Raw genomic sequence first — 23,217 nt, forward strand, 5'->3', positions numbered from 1 at the left:
TTGTTAGTAAAAAAAAAAGAACACACATTAGACTAGAGAATGAAATTAATTTTCCGACGGTTGCATTAAGGTGATTTTATTACACCAAACCAGTGCGACTATTTTATATACGTACTTGTACCTACGTCAGTACCTCTACCTACCTAATAGTCTCGGAAAAGATTTCAGCGTTGAAAAAATCATAAATCAAATTTAAAAGTTGAGATGGCTCGACACCAACTCATCATTAATTACAAACTCTATAGGTAGGAACTTCGTTCTGGATTATATGTCCATGTAATGTAATAGAGACGGTATTCTGGATTATACGAGCTCATTGAAATAAAAACCATGTGGGTATTTTTGAATTTTTACGTCGTCGGCCGATATACTCGTAATATAGGTACTATAATAACGTAGTAGATACGGAAAACAGGTTTGAAAAAATTAGACATTTTAGTTATTCGCTTGTAATAACTTAATAAAGAACGTCCAAAACGTAAAATTAATAAATCCATCGTATATGTTAAATACAAATCTTAAAATTAATACATTACAAAGAAGCGTTAAACGCATTAAATAATTTAAAAATTGAAAAAATGAAACGAACTTTTACTAGGCCTAAACATTATTGTATGCTTATCGTTTCTCGTAACGTAAAAGGACAAACAAACAAAACGAAATGAATATTATGATAAGCTATGATATTTAAATAAATTACGATATTTGTAATAGGTAATTTAATCGTAGAATAGAAAATTATTCTATCGTACATCGTAAAGTTTTAATTGATAATACTGATCACTCATTGATATTTGGAATAAGATTTACAAAAATTAATAAATAAATCAAAAAAAAATATTTTAAAATACGTACAAAAAAATTATCTTACAATTTTTAATGTATTTTTCGTTGAAAGTCTCGTTTAAGAAAGGCGTTGATTTTTTTTCTTTTCATTTTTATGACTTTTTTTAGATTTTTAAATGTGTTTATTGGTAATTTTTTATAGGTACTGAGCATTTGGTGAATGGATAGCAAGTGGCGAGATTTGAATTATGGGTTATGATGAATGGGCTGCCATTGTGTCAATTGAAGGGGAAAAGAATAAAAGTGGATAAATTTCAATTCTTTCACGATTCAGGTTTTAATATTTTGTGTGCATTTGCGATTATTTAAAAATTATGTATGTACAATAAGCTTTACAGTGCTAAAAGTGCTGAAAAAGTTGGACATTTTGTTAAAGCATTGTGCATTTGGGCAGTGATTAAAAGTTTGACATTTTTGTCTCAATCGCTTTCTTTGTATTTTTCATTGATGTTTTATCCTAATCCAGCATAAACAAAAAAAAAAAAATACAAAACAAAATGAATTATTGAAAATGAGAAAAAAAATTATTCGGAATGAAAGTTGAATTTTTAAACATTTTTCAGTCGTATGATGAAAATAATATTCACAATTCTTCAGAATACTCATTTAGGAAAAATACGTAGTATGATGCGTTTTCAAAAGAATTTTGGTTTTTTTCATGCAATATACTTGTTTTTTGTTTTTTCATTTTTAATTTAAAAAGTAATTGCAACTTTCGAATAGGAATATTAAAAATTTTAAATAATTTTGGCTTATGGTCTGTACTTATTCTGAGGGGATATCTTTTAGAAAACTGATTTTTTTGGTACTTACTACCTATGTTTTCTTTCATTTGGATTTCATCTAAGTAATACTTTTTTGTGAGCTTTCATTTAAAAAAAAAAAAAATTGTATTGGGTTTTTTGAAAAATGCTCTGAGGCATGAGGCAAATTTTTATTTTTTGCTTCAAATTTATAATTTTTTTTTTTTTTAGAAAATGTGTGTTCAAAATTGAATGATGCATTAAATCTGATTTGAGAAGTCTTTGAATCATTGAATGTTTTGAATTTTTGTTTGCGGAGCGAAGCAGGAGTAAATTTGACTGACTCCTTTTTTCATTAGGTAACATTAGCAATGTTTATAAGTATGCAAATCTCGAGACTTGACTATCATTCACCTAACGTCATGTATGTTTGGTTCAAGATTTTTAAAGTAAATTATCCCTATGTCAAAAAAGACTGAAAAAAATGAGAGCAGTAAATATTTACTATCTCTTATTCAACTTAACAAAAATGAAAGACTTTTCTTCGTAAAATTCTTGGAATTTTCAAGTAAATTCTAGTAAAAAAAATAAAGCAAAAAAATTTTTTATAACTCATTCAATTGATAAATAACATTCGTAAAAATGAAGACAGATCAGGTATTAAATACTTTTCTCATCTTTCATTTTAATTCAAAAAATTTGTAATTTTTTAATTGATATGTGTTTTCGATTTTTAAAAGGATTTACCTTTCTTGGATATTTTCATTTGAAACGTAAGAACAAATTCTTATTCCAATATAGAATAATGAAAAAAATATGTATGACGATGTCGAACAAAATTGATGAAATTCAGAATAATATTATTATATGTAGGTAATTTATTTCTTCGAGTGACAGGTTCATACTTGGGTCTTCGAATTACCATCAGATGAAACATGTTCACTCGACTCAAATGAACTGAGAGTCGAATTGGACGCGTACTGCAGTTCTAGGCTCGGTAGTGATGCGTTATTGATTTGAATATCACTTAAATTGGCTATACTTCCGCTGGGGTTTTCTGGGTCAACGCACGAGGGGTCAGCCTGAAAATTAAAAGCGGATTAAATGATACAATTTGAATAAGTCTTCAATATGGTGAAAACTGTAGCTTTGTGATATTTACAAACAATTTTTTTTTTTTTTTTTTTTTTTTTTGAAAGCTTTTTGTGTTATTGTCTTAGAATTATGTTTGGACGTTTTGGTTTCAAACAAACGGATTTATTTATTTTTTTAGATTTTAACAGAAAAAATATGTTTTTTTGTCCCCCTTATAGTCACCCCTTTGGAATTGAAAACAATTTTCGTTTTGATATAAATTTTTTGTGTTACAATGTTAATCGAAATATTATCAGACCGTTTGAATGGTTTTCAACAACCAATGTTTCATAACAAATTTTGGATATTTTAGAATAAAAACCTATAATGAAAATGTGCAATATTATTTTTTATAATTTCGGAGAGCTTATTTTGGGTAAGTACATATTTGTTTCGAATCGAATTTAATTTCACGTTTAGCGTAATTTCATTAAATTTTTGCTCGTTTGAAAAACCTATCGCGTATCATTTCAGTGCTACGGGGCAATATTTTAGAATCGCGTTAATCAATTTGCGCAGAACGCGAAATCTCACAATACCAAACAATACACAGTAACACGGGTACTAAATATTAAAAAAAGGGTGTAGGTATAGGTACGTAAATGGAATAGCGTAAACGCTCTACAAATCCAACGAACGACTCAAACAATATACAGGATGTTTGCTTGAAACCCAAACACTAGAAATATATTTCTTCGCAAGTTTGTTACATTTTACTCTTACCGCCAAAAAAATACTGAGTAAACGTTACTAACTTACAAATAGCCTACCGGGTGTTTCAGTCTCAGTCGCAATTCCCCACCTTCCATTTGCTGGTGATGCTGCAAAAGAAACTACCAAACTGTAAATATATTTTTCGACATCCGTTCCAAGCGGAGGAGTTATTCAGTCAAACGTTGTTTTTTTTGCGCTATGTTACTCTTTAAATATTGCAAAAGAAGGAAATTCCAGTTTAAACTGTTTTGTAAAGCCCGAGAAGTTTTATAAAATTCATATTCGTCAAGTTTTTATCTCTTGAGAATTTCTCCGACCCTCTTATTTCTTTATTATTGTTTATTTTAGATGTCACTTGTTTGGAAACTTCTTATTTTTGTTCATATTCATAGATGGGTTAGACTCCGTTAAAAGAAAGGATGAGTAGATCTGTGAGGTAGTTCTTCACTTCAGGTTGTGGCAGTTTTAGGGTGACAGGAAAATTTTCTGATGGGTTTGTATCTGAATTTTTTGGCCTCTTCTTACATTATCTTTTTGGTCATTTCATTTTTTTTTTTTTTTTTTTTTTTTTTGGTGAAAAAATTATGTTACATGACGTCAAAAAACCATGGTCAATATTTCAACAGGTCTAAAATTTGTTTCAAAAAAGTACAAATACAAAATAAAATTTTGTTCTATTTTCAAATTTAGTTTCCTGGCCAAAATGTATTGTGATTAAATATAAACTGAAATATTTTAGTGCTTAAAAATGTAACATCATTGAATTGAAAAAAAAATTAACAACGGTAAAACTTGAAATTTTCTATGATAAAAGATTAAAAGAGAATAAGAAGGAAAAGTGAACAGGGACAAATAGTTGAGAAATTGTTTTTTTTTCTGAAAAGTGAAGTTTTCTACCATCTGTTGGACATTCATAGATTTTGAAGGACATTTCCCCCTGAAATTCGGACCTTAATCTAAAATTAGATTTCTGTTTTGGATCATTCCATGTAAAATCAGGCCAGTTTGTTTAGGTCACAGATCTTCCAATTTTGCTCAAAATTTTTCTCTAGTTTCCTTCTGCTTCTTTGGTCTAGTAAAATGATGACCTTCCGTCTTTACCCTCAAGGGAGTGGAGGGACCCTCATAATTTTCATCCATTTGATTCTAATCTGTCAGAGAGGTTTTGAAGAGCATAAGTGAATCAAAATCAGTAGTGTGATGTTCTAGAGGCTCAAAACAGCGTATTTTTGTATGATGAATTCAAAAGTTATGATTTGAAAAATTGACGAAATTACAATGAAGTTTATTTTTTATTCTTTTTTCGTCAAACTTTTTTTCAAAATGGGATCTCAACAATCTGAAGAGAGGGCACAATGGCTTCTGATTTTGATCAAAATTCTAAAAAAAAAAAAGAAGTTGGGTACCTAAAGATCCCTGAATGTTGTATGTTTTGAAAAAAAAAAATTCCGAAATGAAATTTTCTGCGTTTAAAATTTTAACGTTGGAAACTGCAAATCGTCCTCATGCCTAATTCATTTAAAACATATGGAAATGAAGTTCAACAGTTGAAAATTCAACTTCGTGGCACCTTTGTTATCAGATCAACTCCCAAGATGTGCATACAAAATTGAATAACTCTGCTCAATTTAACGACAGAATGCCCAAACCTATTTACACTCGAGTAATTCGAGTAGGTACCTATAGATGCATTACCAGATGATCGTGAACCTTGACCGAAACATTTGCGGTGAATATATCACCATTGTTCAGGTTTCAGCATAACATTTCGTATACATATAGCTGGTCATTTACCTACGTGATCATATTAGAAAGCGAAAAAAACAATAAACACCAAAAGAAAACCAAACAAAAACCATACACAACAAAATCTATAAACCGTGCTCGATTAAAGGGACTGATGAATTGTTTTACGAAATTTACCATTGCGGGAAAAAAGGACATTATCTGATCAGTTGATTTGTCAAAAAAAAAAACTAAATGGTTCAAATACATATAAATGCTTAAGTAACTACACAAATACATGTTCGAAGAGCAATTTGAAAGCCAACGTTTTATGTACCTACTGTTGCAAAGGAATATTTTTTGCAAGCGATCGTCAGGCTTGAATTTTCGCTTTCCAAGCTCGTATAATATTTAGTTACATTAAGTACATGTTCCGAATTTCCAGCAAAAAACACATTTATCAAATATATTTAATCGGTAAGTGTATACAAAAATTCTGATATGCAAATGGATTCTCAAAATCACACCTTCTACATGCTATTATACAATAACGGAAAATTACCACAGCTTAATTAGCGTATATTGAAGAATACAAACAGGATTTGCAGGGGGTAAAAAAACACTGATTAAAAAAGAAAGCAACCTACACTACTTCTTTTGAGCCGTTTTACAATTTTTTAATTTTACCTTTTTATCGTGTTTACGATTAAATTCATTATAGTAATTGTAAGATTAGGAGATTCGTATTATATGACGGCCATTGTAATCAATAAACCAGTTCAGGTTGTTCTTCCTGTTCTTTCTGAATATAACACAAGAAAGTTTAACTCAACAGAAACCAAAATATTATGAAAGCTTACGTTAAATTAAAACCAGTGGTAAAATAAACATAAAAATAGTGTGATTAAATAAAAAACGAAACAAAAAAAAACAAAAGAAATGAAAAGAAAAATCAATAATAAAATAAAAAAGGAAGCGTGCATTATGAGCCACTCAAAAGCATATCAAATTCAATTTTTATTCAATTTTCGTGTATGTGTGTGTTTTAAAGGTTTTCTTGTAATTTTAACAATATCAGAGTTCCTTTTTCCTTTTTTCCATCAATAAATAATAACACGCGCGTATAGGGATCAATTTTTCATTACATTTTAAAATTCGTCAGTGAATCTGTGTTTTTCGCCTCAGTCTCAGTTTTTCCTCCAATCACATATAATATAGTATCTGTACTCTCGAGTAGGTTAGGTACCTATATTTTTGTTGACGTTACGTACAGGAAATAGGTTACCTTTGCAAATTAATTATACATAATATGCATTTGGATTATTAATTTGTACCTTTATGCATCGTTTGATGTAGACTTATAATGTGGTAGGTATTTATACCTTTCTGTGTGAGTTTGTTTGAACGAAAAAGCGATGCAACAAATGTCTGCTTTGAGCTAACAGTAAGTCTGCTTAATAATGTGGTAGCTAGGATACCAATTCTTGACATGAATACTGTTTTGATGATTATGTGTGTATGTAGGTATCTTCCATAAAGAGAAACAAGTTGGTAGAAATTTCGTTAGCGATTATTTTACGCTGGGTATTTAGTGTATAATGGAATGAAGAGTAAGTAACTAAATGTTCTTATGTGTACTTTGCTTTGTTCTAATTGAAACGTCGATGAAATATGAGAAGCTTGTCACGTAGTTTGAAGAGAAGCGAGAGGATTTACGGTACACACCTATTAATTTACTGCTGGGTACTTTTCTTTTTTCGAAATTGGAAAAATTAAATTGTATCTATTTAATACGTTTACCTACATACGAGTATCTAGCCCATCTATCGTTTACGTTCTTTAATGAGATTAAAAGCAAGACGAAAGTATTGTCGTGAAAATGGCTTGTGTGTTTATTAGCTTAGCTTAATACCTAATAGGATATAAATCTATTTGCTAAAATGTTGAAGTACAAGTAATTGTTTTGAGCAAATCTTATTATCTACAATTCTACATATAAGAACAATTTTCTGTCATGTTGATGTTGAGTTTGAAGTTCTAGATTTAATTTTTGTTTGTTTACGATTTTTTTAAAGAGAAATTTTATTTTTTCTTCCTCACGTAACGTTTTTGCCTTTTGGTGTAAATATGATACGATTTGAAACAAAAAATTGGAATCTAACTCGGAAACTTTCCTAAGGGATGGAAAATTTAAATTACTCGACTTGAAGCCCACAATAAATAGTTCAGCTGCCTCATTGGTCGCAAATTCGGGACACTCCATAAATTTTACAACCATTTGAGTTGCTAAAAGTTTGAAATTTGGGGGAAGCTATCTCTCCTGGCAGAAAAATTTTCAAACTAATCAAAATCAAAGTTAATCAAAATAGCATGCAAAAATACATCACTAGTCAAAATTTTAAATGTTGAAGTGCATTTTCGATTTTTAGTAAATTTCTGAAAATTAAATTTGGACCAAAAACATGAAACGAAAAGCATATAGGAGTATAGGAGGGGCGAAATAGCCTTTTGGACACAGCCAAACGAAACTCCAGCAGTACCTAAGTTTTTCTTACTCTAAAATTTAAAAAGTTTTTGGAATTCAAAAATTTTTGATTTGCCGAAAATTTTATTAAATTGACAATTTTTGAGTTCCAAAAACCTTGGCAAAAAGTCATAATAGGTAATCTTGTTCATTTCTTAGAGTACTACCGACCCCCATGGTCAAAATTGTATTTTAGCTCTAAGGGAACCTCTTGAGGTGTCACACTCCGATTTGAACGGGACCGCGATTTTTGGAAAGAGCATAGTCTAAAACCTCAAAAACCAAATTTTCAGCTGCCCAAGTTCATTTTTCGATTTTTGGCGAATTTTTGAAAATTCAAAATTGACTGTTTTTGGCGATTTATGCTTTTTTTTTAAAAGTACGTATCTCATGAGTAAAAATGGTAAAAATAAGTCCCAAAACTTAATATTAATTACCCAAATCCAAATTTCACAATTTCCAGCCATTCTGGAGCCTCCAGCGCGGTTTTTCAATTTCTCCAGAATTTTGAATTTGCTCCAGAAGGCGTGAATATGCAGTTGGGCAGCTAAAAATCGAGTTGTGTATTATACTCGACTTGTTTAACGAGTTTATCTACATTTGAGCCGATTTTGGAAGTGACGCCTCAAGAGTGGTTTTTTGACCAGCTTTTTTCAAAATTAAAAAATCCAAAAAATCAAAAGATAACCGTTTGTGAGGAAATTTTTGAAATTTGTGCGAATCGCTGTATTTCTTCAAGAACTAACCCCCGGAGCGCAAAATTCTACCATTTCCAGCCGTTTTGGAGCGAGAGTGACACCTTAAAAAACCACTCTTGAGGTGTCACTCTCAAAATCGGCTCAAATGTGGATAAACTCGTTAAACAGGTCGAGTGTAATATACAGCTCGATTTTTAGCTGCCCAACTTCATATTCACGCCTTCTGGAGCAAATTCCAAATTCTGGAGAGATTGAAAAATCGCACTGGAGGCTCCAGAATGGCTGGAAATTATGAAATTTGGATTTGGGTAATTTATATTAGTTTTGAGACTTATTTTTATCATTTTTACTGATCAAGTACGTACTTTTAAAAAAAAAGCATAAATCGCCAAAAACAGTCAATTTTGAATTTTCAAAAATTCGCCAAAAATCGAAAAATGTACTTGGGCAGCTAAAAATTTGTTTTTGGGGGTTTTAGACTATGCTCTTTCTAAAAATCGCGGTCCCGTTCAAATCGGAGCGTGACACTTCAAGAGGTTGCCTGGTTAGATTTTGAAAACGTATTTTGCTCCTTCAATTTTCAAGATTGGTAACTTGTCTATCTTACTTTTTTTTAGTCGTACTCGCGGTTATATCCAAATCAAATCTGCAGTTTGTACTCGTACTATGTGTATGTATGTACCTCTAACCGGACACCCTGTTTAACTGTCGCTTTGATAAGTTGAACTAGACTACAGAGAAGACTCAAATTTTATTCAAAGATGTGCTCATGTAAAGTTCGTTTGCAAATTGATAATTTATTATTCAAATTTCAAATTCTTTTAAATTCTTACATTTTTGAATCTGTAGTATCATTTTAGCTTCAAAACTAAACGCATAAGGTACTCAGGTAGTCCTAGTTTTTTTTTCATTTTCATTGAAAATTTCATAATTTTTGGGAGGGGCTCCAAAGGTGAATGATTGGAATTATTACTTGTATATAGTATAAATGTATATGCAACTAAAAGTTTAGTATCTTTGTATTACTGACATAATTTTTTTCCATTTTGATGAAGAGAGAGACTACTTTTTTTAAAACTTATGTCTTAAACAAAAAAGAAAATTTGAAAGATTTCGCGTACCCCACCTACATATCTATCTACACCTACCTAATGGTTTTGAAAATTGACTCAAAATTTTCAGCTTGAGGAATAAATTAGTTCTTGTTGACAAGGTATTAACTGTCATGAGTCCTTATTTGGTGGGAGATAGGAATTTATTTTAAAGGAGAGAGTGAAATAAATCAATAAATATGATGATAATGATGATGATGATGATGACAGTTATTACACTTGAAAAATTGCAGCTATCAAAAATCATTCTCTTTTCTTTTTTTCATGTGCTACAAATTATTTCTTAAAATGTGTTTATTTTTTAGAATGGGAAATAATAGGTATCTTTCTGTAAAGCAGGCATTTAAAATGATTTTTCATTTGTACCTTTTGTTGAAAATTTTTCAAAATGTAGAACCTTTAAGTACAAAAAATTTTACTCCAAGAAAAACCTTCAAATGTGAGACAGGCTCCTGTTGAATCAAACTGTACAGCAGCCGTATTTTTAATCTGACACGAAATGTTTGTTCTTTTATGTAGGTACTTTTAGATGGTTTCTTCACCTAACCTTTCAACTACCTCAAGATGAAAACAGATGGAGTAGGAAATGTATAGTTAGTAATAAAATTTGGCAATTTATGGGAAATATTTGCGGGAAAAACCTGTTAAATATTTATACTGCGCACGCAGTCTTTTTATTCGTGTGCGTGCAATAAACTGTTGCTATTTTGAAAATTATTATCTGAATAGTGTGCGTGTTAACGTTATATGTATCTACCAAATAGGTAAGGTACATGAGCTGGAAATTAAGTAGGTAGATTCGAAAAAATACTGCTGAAATATTCACTACGAAGAATAGTAATATTTGTGTACATAGCTAAGTGTAAGTATTTCGTTCGTATACGTGTAATAAATGCTGCTTTATAAAAAATAAAAGCGCCCTAAAACTGGAAACTATCGGTAAAGCGTAAATTAAACGCGACGCGAATTCGCATCATCTTGGCTCGAATAGCAGCGTGATGAAAATAATAATTATAACAATAATATCTAGTAAATACGTAATGACAGTTGTAAAAACTGATACCTGATATGCTAATGCGGTAACGATGATATCATTCGGGACAACTTTCAAAGGATCGACTTCTTTCATTAATACGTTGGCTGGTATTTTATGAAATTTTATCAGACTAAGAAAATTATCTCGAAAAACTTTTTTCCAATCAACGTCGCTATTCATATCGCTATATTTCATCGTCCACATTAAAGCTGCCTGCAAAAGATATTAAAAATTCGTGAAAAATTCTCATTATTCTGTCGTTCTGCCTTCTTGGCAGGCGAAAAAAATAGCTTATTGTCGAAGCGTATTTATTATACATTGAAATAACTGATAAAAAATTCGACCTAAAATATCGAACATGTCAATTTCTAAGAATTTCAATACGTCAAGAAATTATTAAGCTTTTTCGATTTTTCGCCGTCGCGTCGCGTCGTCTCGTTATTTTTCGATGCTGTACTTGCATACGTTACGTACAACTTTGGCAACATTTTAAATCTCTGGTTTAAAAATTATACGCCAAAGAAATTGCTTACAAATGCGTGTGATCGATTTGAAACCCGACCTCAATTTCCTCGGTAACTTTTTTTTTGTTCCATTAAAAGTGGAAACAAACTTTTGTTCCTCTTTTATTTATTTTCTCTCCTATTAAAATTGATTTTCGTAAAATTTTTCATCTTTTACCTTTTCTCTCTTTCTTTCTCTTCTTGAAAATTTTCCCTTTTTGAATAACTTCTCTGGTATAAAATTGAATATATTTATGAATTAAGGCATAAGGCATATCAAAATATATTACGCCGCTCGTTGAAATCAGTATGCCTTTTATCTATTTTACTTGTGAAGTGATGTAAAAAAAAAAAGAAACGCATAAAATCTCGAATAAGCGGCTTTGTCGATGTTTTTCACCGACGAATTTGTAAAAAAAAAAAAAAAAAGAAACCGTTAGACCACGAATTGACAATATAAGCCCGATTTTGGGTTCTACGTTAAAAAGCGATTTGAATTGTAGATAAGGGTATATGCAATGTACCTTTATTAATGAAAAATAAAGGTACCTAAGGATTTACTTTTCCCATTTTTGTTTTCTTTTTGTACCCTTCTTTATTCGACCATACGTGTTTTTCGCGTATTTTATTTTATTCGAGAATTTATCCTTTATAAATATCGATTATCATATTATTCGTATAGTGACTTTGGATTAAATCTAAAGCATGAAAAAAATATTGGCGTGGCTTGGGTAAAATTAATCGCTCAAAATACAGAGTGTTTTAATTAACAATGCTTTTCCTTCAACCCTGTTAGTATGTAATGTACAAATACGTATTTCTTGTTCTTGTACGTTTCCCTATTTTTCATACTTTGAGAGCTTATGGAGTTAATGCATTTGGATTTTTTTTATCGGTTTTATTTTTTTTTTTTGGGAGCCTTTTTGATTTTTAATTTAATTGAAATAAAGGGTAGGTGCTGAATTTTGAGATTTCATCAACTTCAAAGAGAAGTTTTGGTGTTTGATTTTTTTTTGTTAGTATATTTCCTGAAAATTTATCATCAAAATACTCTTTATTGCTCCTTCAATCTTACTCGAATTAATTTAATCAATTTTCGCAATCTTTAACCATTTTTTCAAACTGAAAAATACTATAGAAACACTGGCAGTCCTCCTGATAAGGAGATTTTTTAAACTCATAATCTCCAATTTGGACACAAAAAAGTCAGATTGAAAGATGTCCTGAAACCCCCGTAACCTAAATTTCATTTTCAGACATTCAAGTTCATTTGCGAATTTCGGAAAATTTAAAATCTGTTTTGGGGAATTGGGGACGATTCACGAGAAATAATTTTTTTTTTAGCAAAGTGAACCAATGTGAATAATTCCTTTAATTCAACTCTCGCACATCAACAACTACATACTAGTTTTGGACCGTTCTGGAGCCTCCAGCAATTTTTTACAGAAATTTTAAATCGCTCTGTAAGAGCTAAAAATGAAATTTAGAACCATGAACGTCGATCAATGCTTACTGCTTAATGGGCCCTCTCTCGAAAATTTTGTCTATTTACACCTTTTTTCTGGAATTTACAAATTGGCCAAAAATTCATTTTGTATGTGCTTAAGTTCATTTTTTGTCATTCCCGTATGGGTAGTTTTAATTTTTAAATTTCTGGAGGAACTTGAAAATTCACTGGAGGCTCCAGAATGGTTCAAAAAACCAGTAGTTGTTGACATGGTTGGGGATTTACATATGATTTGAATCTCGATTCAGATCAAAAATGTCGTGATTTGAATCATTTTTTTAGACTTGATTCGTGATCCGCGATTCGAATCATTCTGTTAGCTTTTTGCTCCTCGTTCTCTGCACTAGACGACATTACTTTTGATTTTTGCAGCATTTTTTTTTCAATTTCGAGATACTTTATCTACTTTGAATATATTTTATGCTATGTTGCCAATGTTACCTCAATTTTTGAAAATTTTGACACTTTTGTGCTATTTTAACGGTTTTTATGTCACTTAATGTAATTTTTTATCAAGTTCTGAGAACTTTAAAATCTATAAATTTCTATGCACATTAATTTATGAAGAAAAATTGTTGTAAATGGCGAGAAAATTGTTTTAAAAAAAATGTATTAGTTGTAGTGGATAAATGACATTTGCAAACTGGCATTTTTTCAAAATAGGTGATCTACCTCATATTTTGAAGAAATATTTTCTTTCTGGAAATTTATCATTCTTACGTAGAAAGCAAAAAGTAGATGTGATGAAGATGCATATTAGTACTATCAACTTTTCTTTTTCGTGAAAATTTCAGGAAAGCAGGAATAATTTTAAAACACCCAGTTGGGAAAAAGAATTGAAAGAACCTTTTTCAAACCCTTCAGCGTAAAGGTTAGATAAACATAGAGTGCTGAACTAAAAACAAGTTGCCTACTTATTGGGACGAAGGGAACTCATCACGTATGAATTATATAACACCTCGAAAGGATATCTAGCTACCTAAAGAATTATTAGAAAATCTGTTTCTTCCTTTCTTCAAATATCCAATTAATACCTATCACATCAGGACGTTGAGACCGTTTGTAAAATGAAGCTTTACATCAATCATAATTAATAAATAGATTAAATTTCGTTAGCTAATTTCATTGCGAGAGCAAATTATTTCTTCAGTTATTTCGTTGTACTCGTATAATAGTAGCGACTAATAAATGCTTAACGAAACATCAGATTTAGATACGTTACTCGATGGTATTAAGTTAAAAGCTGAAGTTGTAATAAATTATGCAAGCATGAAGCTCATAGTTTAATCCTTACCTGAAATTTGGTGAATTCGTCTGCTACTAAGCTTTTTCTAGAAAATATTAAGCGTACAACGTGTAGAGGAAGTAGAGCAAACGAGCCCAAATTTAATATTTCATTACCTTTCTCGTCGACGAATTCTAATACCTGAGAATAAAATTATATATTAAATTTGATACCGTAATGTTTTCAATTCCTGTACACATATGTAACTTTCACGTTTTACATACATAAATACTACAGTAAGTAAGTAAGCATAGGTAATACGATTTTCATTAAACAATATGCTAAATTTTCTTGGAATTTATACAAATACCTAAGTAAAGGTAGGTATAGTTATATTCGTACGGTCCAAGTTTATTTTGTTTGTAGCAAATTCTTCGCACGTGTTTGAAAATTTCCAGCAGGAAGTTATCTCATCGCGGCAGTATTTCAAAAATGAACTCGTTTTAAAAATTCACCTCAAGTTTCTATTTGGGTTTCAAACTATAAGAAAGATACGTATTTTGCCGAATCTTTGTTTAGAACAAACAAAACACCTGCCCTGCCCATGTTAGAATATTGTTTCCGAGCTGTTGATATTTCAAGAATTTGTTGAAAGTCTCAGCAGTACCAGAAGTATCTAGAGATTTACCTTTATACCTACCTACACAGTAATACACAGTTTGCGAGTTTTTCTTTCAAATTTAAGTAAAGTTGAACTGTCTTTTATTTTAGAATTTATAATCGAGCGAATACAAGTTGTATACAGGTAGGTTGAGGTATGTGAAATATCCAAACTAAAATTTCGTATTATCAAGTGGTTTTTAGCAGATACCTTTTTTCTCATTTAACCGTGTGAAACAATGTTAATGAAAGTTTACTCGAGTAATTTTCATCTTTTAGCAACAATAATGGATAAATCCCAAAGGCCGTATAAAGGCAATAACTTGTTTCCAACTTACTCAAAGTACATGTTTAACAAGTTTATAGTAGAAAGGGCAAAAATTTTTCCCAAAGATAGCATCCCATCAAAATGTATCTAAAAGTTTTCTTCGGTGTACGTGACAATGTGATGAGAAAGGCTTTTGCGAAATGATAAAAATCATCGTCATCATCGTTTCAATTAGGTAAATTCTCAAACGAATAATGTTTCCGTTAAAATTGAAAATATTCCTTAGTGTCGTCATAGCAACTATTAGGTAACTTATCCCGTTAAATGAAATTCAATGGTATCTTTATACAGCTGAAGCAACAAGTGTTTTTTATTAAAATTGAAAAATTTTTCATTAGCATAAATTTTACGTTTCCACGTTTCAAAAGTCGCTAGGTAGGTAGGTACGTACTTGTTTTAAAAACGCTTTGGTACATTTATATTGGACGTAACGATCTGCAGTTTGAAGTAAAGCACATACGGTATCTACGTTTATACACGATTGTATGAAACCGTGACACGATTTCCTTAAGTCTTCTAATCCGTATCTATCTGCTGCATTCATAACACCTGTCAAAAAGTGTCGAGATTAAAAACACAAGTACGTATTGTGTCTGACTGTAAAAAAATTAACGAATAATTAAAAATGTACAGTTGATAAATATACGAGCTGCGTTGATCGTACGTGGGTTTCCTTTTACGAGGCGACGATGCTGCAACCTAAACTACAATTTATTAAAGTAAACTTTATCAAATGTGATTTATAAGTAATCTTCGTTGTTTTTTTCAATTTCCAAACTTGTTATATTGAAATTGCCTATACGTTTTATGCGTATGTAGAGCTTAGTAAATCCTACCAAATAGATTTACGTTGAAATTTTGTTTTAAAGTTAGAACCGTAGCGTTTGTGTGGGCTAACAAAACGTACCCCCGGCTGACTTGGAAGCTTTTTTTTCCAAACGTGGCAATATGTAGGGAAAACTGATCCCTGTCAGGATATTTGCATAATAAAATACATTAAATTTATACGTGATACTTTTGAGTTCCGAGTGGAAATTATGTCAAAGTCCTCCCAAAAAGTGACATTTTCTCAACGTGTGAAAAGTATTTTTTAAAGTTTAAGTGAAAACTAAGCCCCTTGGAAAACTTGATAGGTAGGTATGATGACTATAGTTCTACAAAAATACATTTAGAATCGTCTAGATACCTACCATCAGAACGGTAAGTACGTCAAATAAGGTGGAAAAAAATGTGTTCTAATAGGTATTTCATTCTAAATAGAGGATAGGTATTCAGAGGAATCATTTTAATTTCAAAATTTTTAAGCAAAATAATAAACTTCTTATGATTAACCCATCACACAAAAAAAAACATCGTTTTTTATACCTCTCAAAATGCTGATTTTCGAGAGCTTTTGCCCTCTTAAAAATTCCAGACTAGAAGAAGAAATCAACATTTTTATACATTGTATGAATTTAAGGCAAAATTGTACTTTTCAAATGACAAAATTGTTATTTTATCTCTTACTTATTGTACACCTTAAAGTTTAAACTCGCTGTTTCATTTCTAAAAATAGATATATATTTTCCCGCAAATGTCGTTCAAATTTTCTATCAAATTTATTTTTCATCTTGAAACAAGTTTTTTATTCGCCCAATTTCATTACATTAGCAAGAACCTCAAAGGTGAAAATAAAATCAAAAATTGAAATGATAAAATTATATTTTCGACATCCGCTTGCTTGAAAAATGTTTGAAGACATTGGAAAAGCAAAAAATTCTAATGCAAAATTTTGCCTCGCACCCCCCCCCCCGGCTCCCTTTTCTTATAAAATCTCAAGTGTTGAAAAAAATGTCCTGATGAAAAACCTGCTAAAGTCTTGTTTTTTTATTTTAAAATTTCTTGTGTTATATCGTATGTAATGCGTTCATTTTTATTGTTTTTTAAAAAATATTTTCTTTGTAATATGCAAATTTTATTTCAATTTCAATTTTTTTTGAAAATTTTCCTGTGAAAAATTTGACTTAGTTATTTATTTTGTGTGTGCGGTGAAGAGAGGGGGGGGGGTCAAGTGGATGCGTTTTAAAAATTTGAAAAAATGTAGTGAAAAAAGTAGTGATTTTTTCAAAAAAAATTCCATTAGATACCATGTAGTCGTTGGAGCACTCAGAATGTTAAAATTACATTACGGTGCAGGGTGAATTTTGGCTCTCTATCTACATACATTCAATAAAATGTTGTGGAAATTTCAAGTTTCAAAAATCTGTTGAAGACTCTAGAACTTTTCAAAACGGTTCGAAACTGTTTCCAATCGATTCAGCGGGTCAAAAATAGGGTAAATATATCTTGAATGTTAGCTTATTTATATGTACGAGGGTCATTCAATAAGTAAGTTTCCCTATGTTGGGAAACATTGAAAAAATTATCAAAATGGTTCAGGAAAAAAATAAGGTGAAATTCTGATTTTTTTCCTCATTTTTAGCCTAAATTTGATTTTCAAGCAGTGGCCAAAAATTGAAAAATGCACTTTAGCTCCTGAAATTTTGGATGGCTCAGAAATGGAGATAGACAATAATTTGCATATCACATTTCTCTACAACATTTTTTTGTTACGAAGTTCACTGTTTAAATTGCCAGTTTTCAAATTAATTTAATCCATTGAGAACTTTGTCATTTTGAAAATTTGATTTGAAAAATTTCAAGTGAGTAAGCAAATTGAATCTTGTAATAGGAAAAAATTTTTAGTACAAAAATGTAGTTTGTAGATAATGCATTTTTAAAACGTTTTAAAATGTTTAGTGACGCAGAATTATTCTTGGAAAACCAAAAATAACAACAACATAAACATAAACGTATTCATGATTGAAATTGTTTCACTTGTCAGGAATTTTTTTATGCTGAAACTTTTGACATTTTAAACTCATTAATCATTCTGAGAATTGAATCCGAGACCTGTGACTTTTATCCTAACGCTATTTCATAACTTGTTTTCGCTCCACCTTTCCAAATTTCCGAAGAAGAGAAAATACTGACGCACTCGAACATCCATTTATTAGTGTAGGCCTTCGACCCTGGTAGAAAATGTGGGCTGAGATTTTTTTTGGTAAATTTAGGATTGAAGGCGCAAGTCTCGAACTTAACCTTGAAACGTCTTCCCAATTTTGCTTCGAAGTTTGATAAAATTTCAATTTTTTTTTCATCTGCTGCTACGAATTGAAATAGAAATGTGAAATGTTCTAAGGAGTACCAAAAAAAATATATGTTTTAGTTTAATATTCCATGACAATGAAAATGACTGGCATTATTTCAATCTTTGAATCGTAGCAGATGTATGAACACTTTTTTAAAAATGATGATAGGCCAGTATGTATTATGTGATTTAATATGAAAGTTTTTTAATTTATCCCTACTGAAAACTTCCGTCCAACTTTACTTTGAAGAAAAATTAGAGGAGGAGTTTCTCTGCCTACATGTTTTGATGACTCTTGCAATCCTCTTAAAGTTTCCAAAAAAAAGAATAATCCCGGTCCGCATCACCGCTTGACTCGACTACCAACTCAAAAGTTTTAGTGGTTTTATTAGTTTCGGAGCCCTTTTTTTTCTTACATTTCTGAGAAGTAACTAATTTGTTGGGTGGATTTTCTTTGAGCCCTTTTTTTGCAATTTTTAATGGATTTCGAAGTAATTATTCACTTTTGCGCCGAATTAAAACTTTCGTTTTTTGAATTTCCATTCAAGAAATATTCGATTAATTGCTTCTTACAATTAGAAGTGAGGATCAATTTGAAAAAAAGTGTAAATGTCAGTTTTAGTAGTTTTTCTGGTAATGACAATGATATTTTTATAAAGATCATTGCGGAAAAAAAATTGAAAAAATTTTTTTAGTGAAGGAAAAAATTATGAGGGTGGTTTAGAGTTTCACTTTCTTTCGTTTTTCCGTATGAATTAATTATGAAATTTAGAAAAATACGAAGTATAGGTAAATATATTCTATCTTTAAAAATTCATTTCTTAAAAACATAAAGAATGAATATTTGAAAAAATAATTTTTCAGTGTAAGTAGGAAGTGCTATATTCGCATGCTAAATTTAGAAAACTTCATTTAAAAAATCATGAAATATTCACAAATTTGCTTCAGGAAATTTTATTTGACATTTTTATTACCTATACCTATTATTGTTTAATTTTCAATGATGTTCTTTTAAAAACGAATTTTTGACAGCTTCGTCAATACAAAACCTTTTCAACTTGGCATTTTAAAAGAATATCTCCAACTCATGTTTACTTTTCTTTCAGTCTCATTTAGGTACATTATTTTTAATCATTATTTTTTCCCTTATTCTGTGATTTATTATTTTTAAGGGAGGAGAGGGGATTTTAAATGAATTTTTTCTTCCTCTTTTGGCTCTTGTCCGAACTGTTTGCTTGCTGTAAGGACATTTCTTTGAATTTTTCGACTCCTTGATATTTTTTAAGTCTGCAAATCGTATTACACGTGGGTGATTTAAGTAGCAGCATTAAGCATTACTGAGGCATGAAAACTAACAATAGGTAGTTTTTGTTTTCAATTTCAACGCCTTTATGAACGAATTGCGAATTGCTAAATTGCTTTACTACCGTGTTATTTTTTTTCTCAATTTATACGTACATTTTATTTATAGTAAATAATTTATGTAATTTTTAACCTAGTAAAGTTCTTGGTTGCAACGTAACACAGCCTGTATGAATATATTCGATTAGTTGCCGAAAAACATCTGGTTCGAACTCATCAATGATTAGTGTTTGATGAGGCTGTAATCAAGTAATAAAATATTTCATTTTATTAATAACTCATTGGTTGCTAATCGCACCTTGTGAAATTAATTTTCTTGAGAAAAATTTTACTCGTACGCACCATGTTTTGCGCTGAACCAGTATTCGATCCGGAATTATTTTGCACATTTAACGTTGGTTCGCTACTTCTTTTTAAAAACATTCTTAATTTATTTTCTTTAGCTTGGTTTTCTTTCTTTTTTTGAGGACTGGAAGATTGTTGGAAGAACATTTGATGGAAAACTCTATTTTTACAAGAAAATCCAAATGAGTAGGAATTTTTTTGTACAAGATGGGTACACTTATGATGAGGCATTATTTAGAGACGATATTCTATGTACTTACCGACTTCTAGCTGCTAAAATAGCTCTTACGCCGCATACAGGTTCTCTTGTTTCACCCACTAGGAAAGTTACATCACATAATTCAGGCATAGATGCTAAAAACTTTAAGTCATCGGCCAGTCCGGATTTATTATCGAATATAGTTAAATCTTCTCCTTCGCCCGCAACTTGAGATATTTTAGCTGACATACCTTCTGGCATACTCGAGTAAACTTACCTAGTAAGAATCGTATTTAAAGTTTATATTATTAAGTTTGGTTTTTTCCATTATCGTGAAAAGATACGAGTATTTTAAATAAAATGTAACTCGGAATGTTCTGGGGGATCACGATTTGTGACGAAGAATTTACAACCTTTTACAAGCGAGTTGCGAAACTTACTTAAAAGTTAGAATGAACTGAGATGATAACTCAGTAACTATAATGAAGATGTCTAGCCTATACCTATTTTAATCGCACAAGTATTATCTAACTTTGGATTGTTTTCAGGAAGTTTGCGAAAATGAATTGCATACTTAGTTATAGAGAACAGATTGTTATTTTAAGTGGAAAATCTGACTTTGGTTGGTGCCTACCTGTTTATTAATTAAGAAATTTCGTCGTCAAAGACCATTGAAAAAACATAATGCAAAGTACGAAAATTTTCGATTTTCATAAAACTCCAAACTTTGACGAAGGTGGTTCACGTAGAACCCAACAAACAACTCGACTGATTAATTTTTACCCCGAAAACGTTGACTAAATTGCGTTTCTTAATTAAAATAAATTTTTATTTGATTTATTTATCCGTCCTACAAAGAACCAATTGAAAGAGAAAATTTTTAAAATATGAATATTCCTAACAGTAGGAGTGAAAATGCCCGTTTTCGTCGTAAAATCAATATTTTACGAAACAAAGTAAATATTCATTACTAATTAATCATTCGGATATTTGCAATTAATTAGTAAAGAACGTTTGCTTTGCTCGTCAATCAGATTAGCTGACGCTAAACCATTTTCACTGCGTAAGAGAAAGGGATTTTATGAGGTTTACGGTTCTAAAATCTGGTTACGAGTATTTGAATTTTATGCATTTACAGTGTAAAGTTTAAATTAAACAAAATTTCCATGTTTATTCAAATAGAGAGATATGAATTTACATTTTTAATCATGACTAAAAGAACTATACTTTTACATAGGATCTAAATTCATATCTGTGTAAAAGGGATCTACTGCCTGCCCGCCTCCAACTCTTTCGCAAATAAAAACGATGTCATAAAGAAGAAAAAACGTGCTATTATTATTCCAACACAGGAATATGAATCATTACAATGAACTGTCTCTTTTGACGAAAAATTCGTAATTTTAAAAAAACTGAAGCAGAAGAATAAAAATTAATTAAACAATTATCTTTCATGTAATTAAACGTTATTTTATTGTAATTTTTGAAAAAATTTTTGTACTTCAGTCATTTTATCTTAATTAAAAAAATTTTATTCGGAGAAAAATCTTTTTCTCGTTCCAACATTTTTCTATTATAACTATTCGTCTGATTTTTTTTCCTTTTTTTTTTTTTTTTTAGTGCAGTGTGGGTTGGGACTCGTGTTTCGAAAAATTAACTAATAACGCTAAATAACTCGAGTGTGAAAAGAAAATTGAAATTTTTCACCTGATGGAAATTATGCTGTATAGGTACTTTAAATTACTGTCTTTATAATTTTCATAAAATTCTCTTGAGGAAATTGTGTTTAAATGCCTAAGTAATATCGCAAAATTGAAGAAAATATAATCACCAAGATCTGATCATAAGTTCTTTGAATTTCAACATGTTAAAATGATGAAAAGCAGAAACGTTACGTTACGTAATAAATAGATCTACCTATCAAAAAAGCTTCAAGAGAGAAACAGGGGCAAAGGATGCTATTAAATGAAAAACGAATAAATTAATACATGAAAGAGAAATGCTCAAGGCGAGTGTGTGGCTTGTAAATGATGGAATTGATTGATATTTGATATGCTTGATTAATATCTAAACAAACAGATAGGTTGAGGTACCTATTACGTACAAACGAGCCCTTTCAATTAAACTTCTGTGTAACAGGTGATAAGCATTATTGTTAATCTATAACTATAGATATTAGATTCTATTTTCTATCAAATTTCAAAATAATTACATACTAAGCACGTTACAATACCTACTCAATTTAACAGAAACAAAAAATTATCACTTCCATTTCCTATTTATCTATTTCCTCGTTCGAGAAAAATCAACTTTTCTGGTCACTTTGTTTACTCAACAAAAATATATTTAGTTTCGCAAAACAAAAACATGGGAAGATTTTTCCTTAATTGGTTTTTTTTTCGCTTAATCTCATTTTCGAATATTTAAGCGAAGTTTTAAATTTCATTTTAATTGCAAATAGCCTTTTAAAAAAAATCCTTTTGAAAAAAAAAATGTTTATTCGAATAATTAATTTTAATTAATTATCTGGCAACGATACGAAATAAGTGACGAAAAGAATTATCCGGAAGCTTAATTTTTAAGTATCTCAAATTACGACTTACTGGAAGATGAACGATGTCGATGCGATGGTCTTCATCCGAAACATATATTCAACAAAACTGTACCTTCGAAAATTGACAAGACGCGAGATGTTGGACGATAGGAGAATGTATTTTATCTACCACCGGTATACCCATAAAATAAACCATTCATTTTCCCCTGAAGAGTGTGCGCATACTACACCTCAAAAATCAATAAAATATGCTTTTTAAAGCTCATTTTTACTGTAAGGTTGGATTTATAGTGTTGTGGGGTTATTAGATAATGAAAACGAATCCAGGTAGCGTGTCATAGAATCCGTTAAATTTACCCAACAGGAAATTTTATACTTCCTTTTATGAAGTATCTGATGGTCCCATAAGATGAATGCGTCGTTTGCCAATCAAAATCTGTCGCCGTTTAATTTACGTTTGGCAAATAGCAATTAAAGAAAGGATTTGTTTTTGTTGTTTACGCGTTTGAAATTTATCTCATGATTTGTTTTTCTGATTTTCTCTCGCGTATCATCGTCCTAATATTTCACTTTATTCATTAAAATTATTTTTTATTAGAAATAAGTAGGTACTAGGTACCCTAAAAGTTAGTTAAGAAAAAATATGATTTGAATAAATGACCTGTTGAATAAAAATGTTACCCCTTGATTTTCTTTTCGTTATTTGAAAATTAACTTATCATTAATGAAGTTACCTACCTATTTATCTATTTAAAATGATAAAATTAAATTAAGTTCAGTTTTAAAATCGCGTTTCTTTTCAGAAAATCGAATTATTTTCATTTGAATAAATA

General features: G+C 30.4%; 1 protein-coding gene across 2 annotated transcripts; it reads right to left on the minus strand.

Annotated features, from left to right (window-relative positions):
• Nucleotides 1-453: 453 nt before the first annotated feature.
• On the minus strand, nt 454-22,558 carry LOC135831556 (serine-enriched protein-like). 2 transcript variants are annotated; one of them, XR_010556197.1, is made up of 9 exons: nt 22,434-22,557; nt 19,892-20,107; nt 19,629-19,791; nt 19,420-19,525; nt 15,147-15,304; nt 13,837-13,968; nt 10,560-10,745; nt 5,850-5,964; nt 2,556-2,671 (listed from the first exon to the last, which is right to left on the minus strand). XR_010556197.1 is itself a non-coding variant. In XM_065344139.1 (8 exons), exons 2-8 carry the CDS (start codon nt 20,089-20,091, stop codon nt 2,489-2,491), a joined length of 1,128 nt encoding a protein of 375 aa, XP_065200211.1. In that variant the 5' UTR covers nt 20,092-20,107; nt 22,434-22,558; the 3' UTR covers nt 454-2,488. The 2 variants fall into 2 exon arrangements, 1 of the variants encoding a protein (XP_065200211.1); XM_065344139.1 differs by lacking the exon at nt 5,850-5,964 and having other exon boundaries at nt 454-2,671; nt 22,434-22,558.
• Between the last annotated feature and the right edge of the window lie 659 nt (nt 22,559-23,217).

The sequence above is a fragment of the Planococcus citri genome, chromosome 1 (assembly GCF_950023065.1).
Source record: "Planococcus citri chromosome 1, ihPlaCitr1.1, whole genome shotgun sequence".
Lineage (NCBI taxonomy): Eukaryota > Metazoa > Arthropoda > Insecta > Hemiptera > Pseudococcidae > Planococcus > Planococcus citri.

Bases quoted from the DNA above. Each gene is read 5' to 3' on its own strand.
- LOC135831556 (XM_065344139.1), bottom strand. From the start codon at position 20,091: ATGCCAGAAGGTATGTCAGCTAAAATATCTCAAGTTGCGGGCGAAGGA. The intron at 10,746-13,836 runs GTAAGGATTAAA...TATCTTTTGCAG, and splicing joins ACGAATTCACCAAATTTCAG to GCAGCTTTAATGTGGACGAT. The intron at 2,672-10,559 runs GTATCAGTTTTT...TTTAATTTTCAG, and splicing joins TTACCGCATTAGCATATCAG to GCTGACCCCTCGTGCGTTGA.